A 14,834-nucleotide genomic window follows, 5' to 3' on the forward strand; every position below is an offset into this window, starting at 1 on the left:
TTTGTGTTTTATTGCCAATAACAACCCTGTTGTAAAACAGTTCCTCGACACATGCTTACATCTGCCAGTTTAAGTACTGGCTACCTTGTTTTGTAGTGACATCCGGCATGCAAACACAAAACAAATTTGTTACTATAAACAACACAGTCATTCACCACTGTATCACCTCTTTCCTAAGTCTATAGCTTCTAGGAAATGTCTGCACGGTAGTTGTTGATAAACAGATATAGTAAGCTTCTTGGAAATTTAAACTAGTTATACAGTAACAAAGTGATGTAAGCCATGGGATATCATAAATTACTGCATGCTCTTGACCATGTAACATATATGATGTTGTAATTCTTGGAAACTTGTGAGTTTTGAGTACTGCCTTTGTCAAAATGCTTGACTCATTTAGTGAAATGAGATGGGTTTGCTTGAAGATGCCCCTAGGTGGGGAGTCAGCTTGGTTGAGAAAGAGGGTAGCCAACATTGTGAGGTGGGGGACAAGTCAAGAGACAGTTGTTCTGTAAGAATTGGGTATTAAGGAGCTTGTACATACCTTATTGCATGAGCCATACCTTCTTAAATTTTAAGCTGGTCTGGCTGAGGAGGTCATCATGGGCCATGTTCTGAGTTAAATGCAGTGGCCCAGTTGTCTACTCAAGCAGGTGACAAAGCTATTTCAGTCACTTCAGTTTGTGTTTATTTGAATCAAAAGCTTTTAAGTGTCTTAACCTTCATGTCCTAAACAGGCATTAACACGTCTTAGTTGTCAACTGCACAACTGTCATAGTCCCTACAAGTAAAGAGCATTGCTTAAAATCACGGTGATGGCAGCAGAAGAAGCTGAACTATGTTCTCCAGCTTCTTAGGGTGGACTTTTTTTTTCCATTTGCTGCTCAATAGAGACTTTGTTAAAAAATTTCTCCTTTCAGAATTCCACTGTCACTCAGAAGCAGAACAAAAGCATTAATATAGAGCTGTCAAACGCCTTCAGCAGCTTCACAGCCTTTCTTTTGGCTTTAATTTCTCCATCAGTATCGATAGAAAGTTGTTGGTTTTTTTCATTTTATTGCTGTAGAAATGTACATCCTTGAAAACATGCAGGTGAATATTTGCCGAAGATCTCACACTGCAGTAGTCTGATTCTGTGACATGGGAGAACCTTTTTGTGGTAAACCAGAAGTACACATGTGGTGAATGTGGTTGGAGTCTCACCTCTGAAGTTCAAATATTTTATAGGTTATAAGTATTGACTTGCTTTTTGGAAGAGATTTGCTGTGCTCTGTTTTGCTCTCAGCTGGAGCAGATGTCTTTCCTGTAACTCACATAAAGTACCATATTGAGTATGCTCATTCTCCTGTGAAATCACTTAATTGTACTTGCTCCTGATTTAAATTCAGTGCATGCCGACCGTGACCTGGCAATGGACACATTTGTTATTTAATCTGCAGTGACCACCTTTTCCCTAAATACAGCAGCCTACTCTACTGAACGTGGCATAGGAACTCACAGACATGTATTTGTTATAGGTACATATATCCTTCCATGGATCAGCTGGCTGAAATGCTTCCTGGAATCCTGAAACAGTTTGGGTGAGCAGGATTCTTGACTTATTTTCTTCATTTACTGTCACTGTTTGGCATACCAAAAGGCATCTGTGCTGCCCCAAAGCTTCACACAGGCTACCTGACATTTTTCTAGAGTTACAGTTGTGGTAGTTTTTTAACTCCTCCATTATAGTTGGCTGCCTTTTAACTTTGACTCTGAAAAAGCTTATTTGGCTTTTTTTTTTTTTTTTTTTTTTTTTTAAGTTTGTATATTTTTAAACAGGAAGCAATTTTGAGTGAAATCACATGTGCCTAATTTAGGGGTTTCCTCCAGTGTTTTTCTGTTTGTAAGGGACAGGGAATAGACAATCTGTTCTTCCCACTGAAGCAACCCACGTTTTCCTGTGTGGGTAGCAGAAAAAAACATAGCCCCATCTGAAGACACGTAGTGTTTTGTTTCTGTGGCTTGAGCATGTTCAGGGGTCAGTCCTGACTCATTAAGCCTCTTAGAATCATAGAATCACAAGGTTGGAAACAACCTATAACATCATCTAGTCCAACCGTCTCCTCATCCCCATTGCCACCACTAGCACTCTTCTGCCTGTGCAGATCCAGATTGCTGATGCTGAGGAACTTGGTGACAGTGTTCATATAATCATGGAATGGTTTGGATTGGAGAGTTGGATCATCTGCTTCCAGCCTCCCTGTTCCTCTGCCGTGTACCTGCAGCAAGTTTAGCTATGTATATTCCTTCAAAACTTAGTTTTAACTCAAGCTGTTCATAATGCCTTCCCTACTAAAGAGCTAGGGCACCTGGTGTGCAATGAATCATAGAATCATCTGAGTTGGAAGGGATCCTTAAAACTCATCCATCCCTACTGCCCTGCAATGACCAGGACACCTACGGTTTGAGCAGTTTAGAATCTGCAGGTGAGCACCTTGCAGGTTTTTTTCAGACTAAGGAGAGAAAACCTGACATTCAGGGTTAGGCAGCCTTGGAGGGCAAACAGGTTGGGAAGCTGGTGGAGCCCTCAGTCTCAAAACATCACCTCACTTTAGACAAACTAGTTGTTACAGTATCTTGACTAGATACTCCTCTGATCTCGCTACCTTCCTGAAACAAGGGTGTGGTTTTAAACCTTCTTTTTCAAAACCAAAGCGCATTATTGGCCATATTTAAAAAAAAAAAAAAAAAAAAAGGGGCAACAACATGCTGACATAATGTCAATACCTTGAAAATCAACTAAACTGGACTTGATTTAATGTTGTAATGAGAATTAAATCTTTCTCAAGATATTTTCCTAAAAGCATTGCATAACCTGTTTTTCTGACAGGTTTTGTCTAGTCTCCCTTCCACGTATTTTCTAAGACCTTGAAGGCAATGCTTTAGAACCAATTTGAGCAAATGCAAATATTTGATTTGTCTCTGCCCTGCTTAGTTCTGAAGTTTAATCTCACTCACTCCAGCAACTGGATAGCAGGAGAGGTTTCCCTGCCAGCTCCCTGCTAGAGAGGACTTGGCGTCACAATTTGATAGCAGAGGGCAGGGGAGTCTGGGGTGGAGTTGTTGTGTTTTGACTGCAGACCACAGGACTCTATCTTAGAAGTTTTTCTGGCAGAGGAGCCATTTCCTTCCAGAGTCAGAACAATGCTGTTGTTTCTCCATGTATTTACTTAAGGATAAGTGAGGATTGCTGCTGGGCTGTAATGTGTGAGCACCAGAGTCTGCTAATCTCCTAAAACCAACTAGTTGCTGTGCCCTGCTCTTTACTGGAGGTATTGCTGAAATCTGTGGTTTGCCCTATATGTGATCTGCCCTTTCACTGGTGTTTGCAAGAAGAATCATTGAATCATTAAGATTGGAAAAGATAACTAAGATCATCTAGTCCAACCATCAACACATCCCACCATGGCCACTAACCCATGTGCCATGCCTACCCTATCTACTCTAACTACAGTACCTCCATCACCAACCTGGGCAGCCTGTTTCAATGCATGACCACTCTTTCCCAGAAGAAATTTTCCCTAATATGCAGCTTGATAGGAAGGCTGCTGATAGGGTTTTGTTTATTTCTGGTGTTCTCTTACTGATTTGTCTTCTCTATCTCATGCCACATAACTGCTGTGCAGGCTGAAGAGCATTATTGGAATGGGAACTGGAGCTGGTGCCTACGTCCTTACCAGATTTGCTGTAAGTGTCATGGAGCCTTCTTAAAGGCTTGAACCCCATTTCCTTGAGGTGTTGCTGCCCCCATAGGGTGAGCAGAGAATTCCTGCTCTGCTGTGTGCATTTAAGCAAGCAGCCAGGCTTTTAAGTGGAATACCACAGCCTGCAGGATAGCTCAACCAAAAGACCTAGATTTTCCATTCTAAAGCCTGGGCTCTACCCAGTTGATTTACAAAAGGTTTTTTTAATGGGAGTTCTCTATTTAGACTGAGGGTGGGGAAGATGTTAAATCTTAATGTTCTCCAGCTGCTCAGTTGAATTGCTTTAATGAAATCCTTTTTCCATACATGTGCTTGTTTTGTGCAAGATAAAACTACACCTACTGCCTTTCTCCCCAGGAGATAATTTGCTAATTTAAATTTTATGCTGACTGTCAGCTTGCAAAGGACACAGGATGAATCTTAACTCAAACCTTTTCTTTTGCAGTTAAACCACCCGGACATGGTGGAGGGATTGGTTCTCATTAATGTAAACCCTTGTGCTGAAGGTTGGATGGACTGGGCAGCAACAAAGGTAAGCATTTTTTAAGTTAGAAAAATAAATCATATTGTGAGGCGGTCAGGCATGAGGAGCTGGACAAGATCGTGTGTCGAGACAGGGCTGCAAAGAGAAAATATCTTAGACAAATTTATTTTGGGTTTATTTTTTCATTTTCAAACATACCTCCTGTAGGGCTAGCGATAAAAATAAGTGCTGCTTACCCATGGTATAATGGAGCTGTTAGGTACAAACAATACTTGAGAGCTGGTAATGACTCAGGGAAAAAGCTATTTTAACCTGGACATGAGATAGGTTTGGAAACAGCATTCTTCCAATTAAACTTCAAGCTTAGTGTTGCTTTTCTTGCCTGTGGCTTTGTTTACAAGCATGGTCCAAAATATTAATTAAAACACAGGAAAAAAAAATGTTCAAAACAACATATTCCTGGTTTAAGCCATCTAGCTGAGTCTTGGATACCGAAAAGAGTCATAAAAGAGCATTGGCTATGATAACTGCTGGAAAGGCTGCCCGTACAATTAGACTTTTAAGTGAACTTGTTCACAAATAAAGAATCCCCTGTAAACATCATTCTTTTGTAGCTATAAGATTACAATGTGGGAAAAATGTGGTGAGAGCTGGTTTCAAGCAGCCTCAAGGAGCTAATAGGTATAAATGTTACATTATGCATCACTCAGTTTTAACTTACTAAAACATTTTTTCAGAGGAGACTGAAAAAGCTGGCACTTCATATCATTTAGGGTCGTGTTTTAATGAATGACAGTTACTATGAACACGCAAAAGTACAAAAATTATTGTTTTGTCTTTTAAGCATGCATACAGAGATCCCATGTAAATGTCCCAGGAGACATTAAGTGATCTGGATTTGTATTTATTAACTCCTCTACAATGAGATATAGCAGTTGACCCTTTGGGGTTATCTCATGCAATATTTCTCCATTATTAAATTCTTTCACATCTGTGTCTCTGCTGTCCACCTCTCCTAGGTGCTGTCGACCTCAGGTGTCCCTTGTATCCTTCAGTTTTTCCAAACTAAGAGGATGTATTCTGGACTTTGATCTCTATGGTCCTTAGGTTCCAGCTCCACATTACTCTCATTGTGCCATTGTGTTAGGGGTGGTATTGGACAGTGAGGTTAAATTGCATGCATCTGGCTGATTTTCAGAGAGTAATTCCATATATACTTATGCCACTAGTAGTGTGCTCCTTGCATATCTGCATTAGTAAAAAACATTCTATGAGAACAACTCAAACATAATTGATGCCTAATGATGTTATAGTAGGAATGGAGGGGAAGAACATCAGTCCAGGATAAACATCCATTCTTCTACTTAGGGGTAATTAAAAGGTTTCAAAAGATAGTTTTAATATCACATACTTAGATAATCTTGCTGTTCAGATTTCAGGTTGGACAAATGCTTTACCAGACTTGGTCATTTCACATCTCTTTGGAAAGGTAAGCACGTTCAAAACATTAACCTAGTCTTTTCAGTCATCTGTATTTACCTCCTGGAGCTGGAAGAGGGGATAATCCTTCACTTAAGTAGCAAAATTTAATTTTAAACTTGTGGGATAGGATTAACACTTGCATTCCCAGCTCTTTGAAGTATGGATGCTGCAGTGAAGCTAGCTGAGTGCCAAACAACCAAGTACAGTGCTGTCATGGCAACTCCAGAAGATGTAGCTACCAGTTTGGCTTGCTGATATTTAAGCACGAGTAGAGCACTAGTGTGCTTTTATACAGTAATATACTTATATCTCTGAGAAAACTGCTTACTAGTACAAATGATGTTCTTCAGTGCAAGCCTACTCTTAAATTGAAAAACATGGAACAACAGTCAGATGCTAATGTTAACTCTGGGTGATAACACTGAGTGCTGCAACTTGTTCCTGCCCTTAGAGTGCACTCCTGTTGTATAGATATGAGCCTGATACATGACTGCTGTGCCATGTCTTCAGATCCTCTCAGAAAACAGCCCCTGTTCTGAACAATTCTGTTTCCACTGTAGGAAGAGATTCACAGCAACCATGACCTGATCCATACTTACCGTCAGCATATTATTAATGATATGAATCAAACCAACCTTCATCTCTTTGTCAACTCTTACAACAGGTAAACGTATTTACCTGATTTTTAACTGGAAACTGTTTTAAGAGGCTGTCCAGCTCTTTTTCAGCCTGTGTTATTTGTGTGGTGGAGTTACTTGTTTTCCCCCCTTATGAAATTCTACTTGATATGCATGTTTAGGGATCTCAGGTGGTTTGCTTATGAGAGAAGGTCTTCGTGCATTTATGGGGAGACAGATGGTACATGTGGACATTGGTACTTCAGTTTAAAAGTGTTTCACTATCAGTTATGGAGATTAACGTATCAGATTAACACATTGTGAGCGTCCGTGCTTTCTGTAAACCAGAATTTGGAAGCATCTGTTAAATTTCAGCGTGTCAATAATATTTGTCTTCTTCATTTTCTTTAGTCGTCGAGACCTAGAGATTGAGCGCCCTGTTCCCGGATTAAATGTTGTCACCCTTCAGTAAGTGTTTTATTTCCCATCAGTTCACTTGCATGTGGTGTGAGCCGAGAGATGGAATCTGTGTGCATTGCATGGACACTATAGGGCTGTAGCTGAGTTTCTGGCAAGGTCCTGTAGCTTCATCTGGGAGCTGAATTGTTGTGAAGTCAGGGACATTCAGTACGGAGAGTTCCCCGTTTCAAACTTCAGAGACACATTAACTACATAGACAAGTAGTGCCTGCCATGTACTGTGTACTGCAAACTCCGTGCAAAAACCAGACTAGGTGCTAAAAAAGTAGATGTACATAGCCTGGAAGTCTGTCCTCATTAAAGGGAACTACAGCTCTGGATGCACTACAGCCATGCCTACCCAACCAGAGAAACATAATCAAAACCAATTTGAACAACAAAGGAAAGTGAAACAGGTGTGAGAATGGTTATCTACCAGATTTTCTGCTGGTAGCTTTTTACTTACACAGCATCTTGTAAATGAAATAGTTTTCCAGTCCTCTACTGATCTTTAAACACGGGAAACATTCGCTCATCTGTCAAACTGGTTGGAATTGGCTTACAGTCCAAAAGTTAGAACTGGGGGAGCATTGGGGAGAGGGATGAGACTTTGAGGCTGATACTCATGTTCAAATCCTTATTGAATTAAAAAAAAAAAAAAAAAAAAAGATGGGAAGGGCTGATTGCCACAAGATGAGAAAAAGGACAGGATCTCAGGCAAGGCGTCAAGGCATGTCTGTGTATCTGCACTTCTGCTGTGTGGGTGACTGAGTACTGGCATTGGATGTCCAGAGAGGCTGTGGGGTCTTCTCCTTGGAGATCTTCAAAAGCTGCCTGGATGTGGTCCTGGGCTCCCTACTCTGTGTGTCCCTGCTTCAGCAGTGTTGGGCCAGCAGATGGATCCAGAAGTCCCTGCCAACCTCAGCCATTCAGAGTGTGTAATATGGGGTGGTTTATGTGTGCCAGGAACACACAACACATAATTTTCATACACCTGCCTTATCCTTTCCAGGGCACAAAATGAAGCTGAGGGCTGCATCACAGAAATAATACAACTTTTGTATGCTTCCTTGCAGGTGCCCTGTGCTCCTGGTAGTTGGTGACAGCTCCCCAGCAGTGGATGCTGTGGTGTGTATACTGAACCCTCATCAACACAGTGTTGCTAGGCAGGTGACTCAAGATGCTTAGCCAGCCCAGCAGAGCTCCCAGCAGCACAGCAATCTCGCCAGCCATCGAGTCAGCCCAAATGACAGTCCTGTTTCAGACCGCAGGAGAGCTGCCATTATTCCTAGCTGTTTGTGCCCTCTGTCTGCGCATCATTATTTAATAGCTCCTGCATTGAGAACAATTGCCACAGCAGTTCCAACGAACTGCAAATATTTTCCTTTAGAGAGGGATCTGCTGCTGGTATCTGAACTTGTTCTGTGGCATTGGAGTCCTGCCATGGGTCACTATGGAAGCGAAGAGCTTCTATTTGTCTATTATTACTTGCCCCAGATGACTGAGTGACTTCAAGTGCTGTGCCCTAACAGGCATAGCCAGCCTGCTGGCTGGTGGCCACGTGGCTGCTCACCACTTGGGACGCTACCAGATGACCCCAGATTACAAGATAAACAACCCTTGTTGCCACAAGAGTGCCAGACACATGTGAAAAAAAAAAAATCACAAGCCCTAGCTAATGGATTTGTTTTATGCATGGCAAAGAATACAGTTGTAAATGTGAACTGACACTTGTTCAGCTGTATACAATAAGATTATATATAGTATATATGTATTGTCTTTATGCAGAAGCCTAAGGTACCAAAGTTAGTCTGCATTAAGCCAGAAACCAATGTTTTCAGCAAGCAGTTCATATTTTTGTATCTTGTTACCATGCCTTACCCTGCACTTCTTTCACATAGGTTGAATGCAATTCAAAGCTGGACCCAACAAGAACAACACTTCTGAAGGTAATAAGAGCTGTTTCTTTTAAACTTCACATTCTCCTTATTTAAAATATAATGGATTAATTGAAAGAGCCAGACCACTGTGACGCAGTAGAGGTGACACAGTGAAATTTCTGATGTGGAAGGGTAGTGCCTTCAGGATAATAAAAGGGAGTCTATGAGAAAGATGAGGACAGATAATTTAACAGAGTCTGTTGTGATAGGACTAGGGGAAATGGTTTCAAACTAAAATAGAAGATTTAGACTGTATATATGGAAAAACTTTTTTACAAGAAGGGTGGTGAGACACTGGAACAGGTTGCCAAGAGAGATGTATCTTGCCCCTTCCTTCCCTGAAGACATTCAGTGTCAGGTTGGATGGGACTCTGAGCAGCTTGCTCTAGCTGTAGGTGTCCAAGTTCAGTGCAGGGGAGTTGGACTGGGTGACCTTTAAAGGTCCCTTCCAAATCAAATGATTCTACGCTTCTGTGAATATTCTATTGTGATAAAACAAGCTGGGAGCTTCTTGTCAGTGCTAACGACAGGGAACCTCACAGCCCCTCTATTCTAGAACACCAGACATGAGACTTAGAATGCTCAGTATTTCACATACCCATAATGAATCTGACCAGAGCTGGCAGAGCTGGTGTTTGAAAAGGGCTTCAGAGGAGTGAAAATGGAAAACAATTCACTCTATTTTCCTCTGCACCTCAGCAAATTTGTGAGATGAGTAGGGAACTGATCTATCTCGCGTAGTATTGACATCCTGCCTTCTATGCAGACACAAGGCAGGACAATTTATATTAGGAAATAACTTCTGTATTTTCCAAAAAGTTGTTAAGTTGAGCCAACAAAACTGCAAAGAATCATGTAGTCTTTGGTATTTGGCATTCGTAGTATGGATGCAATCTCTAGCTCATTAATGATGCTTAAAGTATGATGATTATAATAGCACACAAATGTTGACACAAACTTGGTCATCCTTCTACTGGGAAATTCTAACGACCTCTCTTTATTAAACTCTCCAGAGGAAATGATAGTAGGCAATTATATTTTAAATAATTTTTCCTCCTAATGTTGGGGAGTTCCAACACTGACCTACTACATGGCCATGGCAGATTTATCCTAAGGAAAAATCTGACACTGTCTCTAACACTTGTCAGTGACCAGCCTTTGCCCATCCAAGGATACGGCTGATGCTAGAACCTGCTGCAGGCCTGTTTTGCTGCTAATTAATCCTAAATAGGATTTGGGGTTTCCTGTAATTCACAACTCAGCTTGTGGTGTTCCTTGGAACAGGACTGTTTTTGTTGGGATGACGTCGAGGGGTGGAGTGGCAGGAAAAATGAAGTGCTCCAAAAATATTGCATGCACTCAAGATAGCTTTCTAATTTGGCTTTCTCTGCTTCCCTTGGCAAGTCAGGCTGATGCTTGCCATCCACAATCTCAGCAAGTGTTTTTACCTCACCTCTGAGATTTAGGCAGTTGTTTTCTCTCCTCTGTCATTAAGGTCAATACTACATCGCATTACTGTAATTCAGAACTGGAGATGTAACCAGGACTATCAGGCTAGTTTCTAAGAAAGTGATCTCTTCCTATCAAAAACATTTATTTGTAGCTCTAGCTGATGCTTTGCCTGAGGGTCAAATAGCTTCAGAGGTTTTCTGGGGTGCAGTCGTTGCTTTCATGAATGCTCAGCTACTTGCTTTAGTGCACTCTTCTACATGTGTGTTACTCGTACAAGAAAAGGAAATGCTTTCCTGCCATAGCTAAAAAGGTCATTTTAGTGTATCCTGAGCACAAATGAGTTCCTCTGGCAATATTCTAACTGTTCTCATCCTCATTTCAGATGGCTGACTGTGGTGGGCTCCCTCAAGTTTCCCAGGTATGATTTGGCTGACGGAAATCCTACTAATCCTGTTCTGCAGTGTCCCAGGTTGCAACAAATGGGTGTTTTCCTCTGGGGTACTTGCTGTTCCCAAATTTCAGCCAAAAGGGTGGTTATGATTACTTGAATAATTGAGTCAATTGGTCATCTCAGCTTTTTTTTTCTTTAAAGACCAATAAAGCTCAGAATTAAGAATAGAAGGGGGTATTGTTTCCACTAATTAAGTCTTAACCAAGAAAAGGTTTGATGTGGGAATGAAAAGATATTATTTTATGCCTGTCTACTAAGCTAACATAGATTAAGGCTTGTGCACTAGCATTTTCAAGCTGAATTTTTACTTGGACTATTTTTAGTACAGATCAGGAAGGGGGGAGGCAGGGAATAACAATGCTGTGTTCTCATGTACACTGGCCTGACTTGACTGAGAATGAACTGGAATTTCTGAAATATGTTTGGGTACAATTTTGGGGAGTGATAGTGAAACCAGGCTGGAAAAGTTAAAAACGTACTTATGCTCTAGTTCTGCTTCACTAAAAATGCTGACCTATAAATCAGGTTCAGTCCGTACTTTGCTGCTGTGATATCTTACATTCTTTGCATTGATTCAGGAAAAAATTATGCCAAAAATATTAGCAGTATTGCAAACTGGGTAACTGAGGTAGAGGCCGATCTGGCTGGTGCATTATCAGCAAAGAAAAATACTGCAAGAACATCAGTCATACAATTGTGCTTGGATAATTCCCCTTAGATTTTGCCCTGTAGAGGTAACTGTTGACTCTCCCTGCTTGGATTTGTTCTCTGCTGATTTGGACCCAGTATGAAATGCCTCATATGAGGCGAGTTGTTTTACTTTGATTCATCTGCCTAAATAACTGCACTGGTAAAGTTTGGACTGGGCATAGACCACTTACAGTCACTTATCCAAAAATGTCATTCTCAAATGCTTGTCTCCTTCTGTTAATACAGTGGGGCAGAGAAGCAGATGAGGGAGGGCAATAGTGGCATTTCCTCATGTAAATGAAAAATTCAGGGGAATTCAGAAGAACCTAGAAAATACTTAATATGTCCTATGAAGGTCAGACATCTGTGGCATCTACCATACTGTAATATAACTAAATTGCTGATCACTGTGTACAGTAATCTTCTGTTTCTCTTACAGCCTGCAAAACTTGCAGAAGCTTTCAAATACTTTGTTCAGGGAATGGGATACAGTAAGTATTGGTATTGGAATGGTTCCTGTAGCTATCAAGTATGTTGGGCATCTAAGCATTCAGAGGGCCTTTTGATCACTGATATTTGGTCTTTTCCCTGTTGACATGCATTTGCAAGAGGAAAAAAAAAGACTACCATCAATGTCTTGGAGAGGGGTTTTGAGTCCAAATCATCTTATTAGATGGTAGAAAGCTTTGTAGATAGTTTTCTGTTGCAAAGTAATTCTCCAAAATAAAGGTTCTTTTGCCCTTCCTTTATTTATCTGACTAATTGTTTGTACTTCCCAGGCATCTCATCTAATCCATGTTTTCCCATAATCATTATTCATACTATTCTGTCAGTTCTTTAATGACCAGTAGGTTGAGGAAGGGATGCTTCTCTCAGAGAAGCATCTCAGAGAATGCATGAAGATATTCTTAAACTAAACATCTTCATACCAAAGAGTGCAGGAGGCAGCGTTTCACAAAGTTGCAGAATATCTCTGAGGCTTTGGCTCAGATGTGTGATATGTGGATCCCAGCACAGGTTTGCAGGTGATCTACTGTATCGGCTACAGGGGAAACATTTGGTCCTTTCCTTTCATCTTCCATTTTGCTCTCCAAGCCCTGAAAGTTAAGATGGCATAGTGGTGACTCCATTCAAGCTGAGTCTGAAGTAGCAGTCCTTTCACTGCCGAACTTGCACTCTCCAGCAAACTCAACTGCCTCCATAAGGAACAGGAACTTGGGGTTTTACACATGGTAAAAACAGTGCTTTAACTTCTATGTGTGAAGCTACCTTGAATACTGTATTCAACATGATGGGTAGTTAGGGCTGGAAGTAAGGCAAGGCTTTCTTCCAAGCTTAGACAGCAAGTTATTAATGAAAGTCAGTTAGACAGTTGGAGTAGACGATCTTAGTGGTCTTTTCCAATCTTAATAATTCTGTGATTCTGTGATTCTTCCAGTGCCCTCTGCTAGCATGACCAGGCTGATGAGGTCCCGCACTGCTTCTGGCTCCAGCGTAACCTCCTTGGAAGGACAGAGGAGCCGGTCCCACACTGGGGAAGGCACAAGGAGCCGGTCCCACACTGGGGAGGGAACTCGGAGCCGATCCCACACTGGGGAGGGTTCCAGGAACCGCTCCCATACAGACACACGCATCGAGCTGACGCCGAATTCAGCCAGCAATGCTGAGCAATCAGGCCCCAAGTCCATGGAAGTGTCCTGCTAAGCATGTGAGGGAGGTTTAAACTGGTCACAGTTTGAAAAAATAAAGGATGCCCCTTTTGTATCACAAAAACATAACTGGTATTAATCTCAAGCTATTCTGTAGGATGAGCTCTGTTCTCCAGGGTCTGATGGGGACCAAAGAAAAGAAGCATCTCATTTGCTCTATTGTTACTCTTGTAACTCAGACAGTTGCTGCTATTTTGCCCTCCTTCAGTGGATGCCAAATTCAAAAGGAAACTTGCCAAAAGCCGATATGGTTGTAAACACTTCAGAGTCAAACCAGACTTGCTTAATATTCTTCTTCAAAATCAATTACGTGCCCCTTTATCTCTAATTCTCTTGAAGTAACTGGCACAATTTGAGATGAGCTTCAAACAGAGGGAGAAAATCACTATTATGGATGGCTTGTTTGTTTTTTTTTTTTTTTTTTTTTTAAAAAAAAAAAGGAAACAAATGTGTTATGGCCTCATGTTGAAGCTGGAGTTGAATGCATTGTATATAGCTTGACTTCAAATGATAGAGAAGTTAATGTATCGTGCATTTATAGGCCTTCTAATTCATTAGTTTTCCTACACATAATAATATACTACTAAAATAGACAAATTTAATGTGACTTTAAGATGAACTAAATCTTTAAGCTTTTTTTATTTCACTTTTTTGAGATCTAGTTCCAGTCTTCCTTTCTTTCCCCCTTTCTAGACCCTAAAATCTGCTTAGCCAAGTGAGGACAGGATTAAATTTTATGAGCAAGGAAGCATCTCATGTTTGGGATCATGGGCCAAAGGGTTTATAGTGCTGCAAAAAAATGGTGTAGTCTGAGAAAGTAGGGTAGCCATACATGCCAGGAAAGCAAAAGCAGATTGATTTTTACTTCAGACAGCTTCCTATGTCTGCAGCTCAAGTTTTTGCGTCCAGCACAATTGAAAGACATTCAGAATCTGTAAGCACAGCCAGATCCAGCTGTTCTTTGTCAGGAGAGATGAATAAGTGTGAAATGGCATGTAATTAAATGCTGTACATTCAACTATGGCTAATTACTAGATTTGCAACTGAGATCTCACTGGTGCTGGGAAGCGTATTTGAGAAAGTGATGGAGCAACAGTACTGTAACTGCAAAATACAGTGTTTAATGACTATGTAAATGTAATGATCTGCTGGTTCTGCATCTTTAAGTAGCTGCCCGATACCTTGGGTTACTTCTTTTGATGTTGGTGATTTGATATCTTTCTGCCAGTCAGATTTTCATAGTTGGATGTCCTTAAGTTTGTCCTTCAACAGGATGGGATTTCCTGAGTACTGAGTGCATACCTGCTGCATTGCAGCCCTTGCATAAACAAGGAAACTCAAAGACCGTGCAGTTAAATGGCAGATGTTAATACTTTGGGATTGCTTGTTCAGAGGAATGCCATCTAGGTTACTTTATATTGACTAACTCAGCTCTCGTGTAGGATATCTGTAATGGTTTGTGGGAAGAACAGACAATTTCAAGAGAGAATAAAGCTATTGTGTAAAGTCTATCAAGAAAAGTTTCTTAATGAAGTATTTGTATTTATTTCAAAACAAATAAATTTGTAACTTTGCAATGTCGTGTGTCTTCATCTTTTACCAGGAGTACAACAAACTTTCTTAATGGGAGCTTTTTCCTTGTCACTCCTTTGTAGAAATGAAATCTTTTTTCCTCATTCTCCTATTCCTGCCTTTCCCTACTTTCATGCTCTGAGCTTTTTTTTTTTTTTTTTTCCCCCACTCCAGTGTAGTATTTATACTAAAACACAAAACATTCTGGTATAAAGTGTTACTGGCTGTTCAAAATACTA

General features: G+C 40.7%; 1 protein-coding gene across 1 annotated transcript in view; it reads left to right on the top strand.

Moving 5' to 3' along the window:
• The window catches only part of NDRG1 (N-myc downstream regulated 1), a 40,025-nt gene extending 25,425 nt beyond the window's left edge, over positions 1-14,600 (top strand). The window contains exons 6-16 of the mRNA XM_042834108.1: positions 1,515-1,577; positions 3,663-3,723; positions 4,186-4,272; positions 5,657-5,713; positions 6,267-6,370; positions 6,735-6,791; positions 7,858-7,909; positions 8,683-8,730; positions 10,556-10,591; positions 11,754-11,805; positions 12,753-14,600. Coding sequence (XP_042690042.1) covers positions 1,515-1,577; positions 3,663-3,723; positions 4,186-4,272; positions 5,657-5,713; positions 6,267-6,370; positions 6,735-6,791; positions 7,858-7,909; positions 8,683-8,730; positions 10,556-10,591; positions 11,754-11,805; positions 12,753-13,018 — 883 coding nt within the window. The 3' untranslated portion in view covers positions 13,019-14,600. The remainder of the gene's footprint in view (positions 1-1,514; positions 1,578-3,662; positions 3,724-4,185; positions 4,273-5,656; positions 5,714-6,266; positions 6,371-6,734; positions 6,792-7,857; positions 7,910-8,682; positions 8,731-10,555; positions 10,592-11,753; positions 11,806-12,752) is intronic.
• Positions 14,601-14,834: the final 234 nt, after the last annotated feature.

Source organism: Centrocercus urophasianus, unplaced genomic scaffold (assembly GCF_019232065.1).
Source record: "Centrocercus urophasianus isolate 14NV4802_14NV808 unplaced genomic scaffold, USGS_Curo_1.0 seq_11, whole genome shotgun sequence".
Classification (NCBI taxonomy): Eukaryota; Metazoa; Chordata; class Aves; order Galliformes; family Phasianidae; genus Centrocercus; species Centrocercus urophasianus.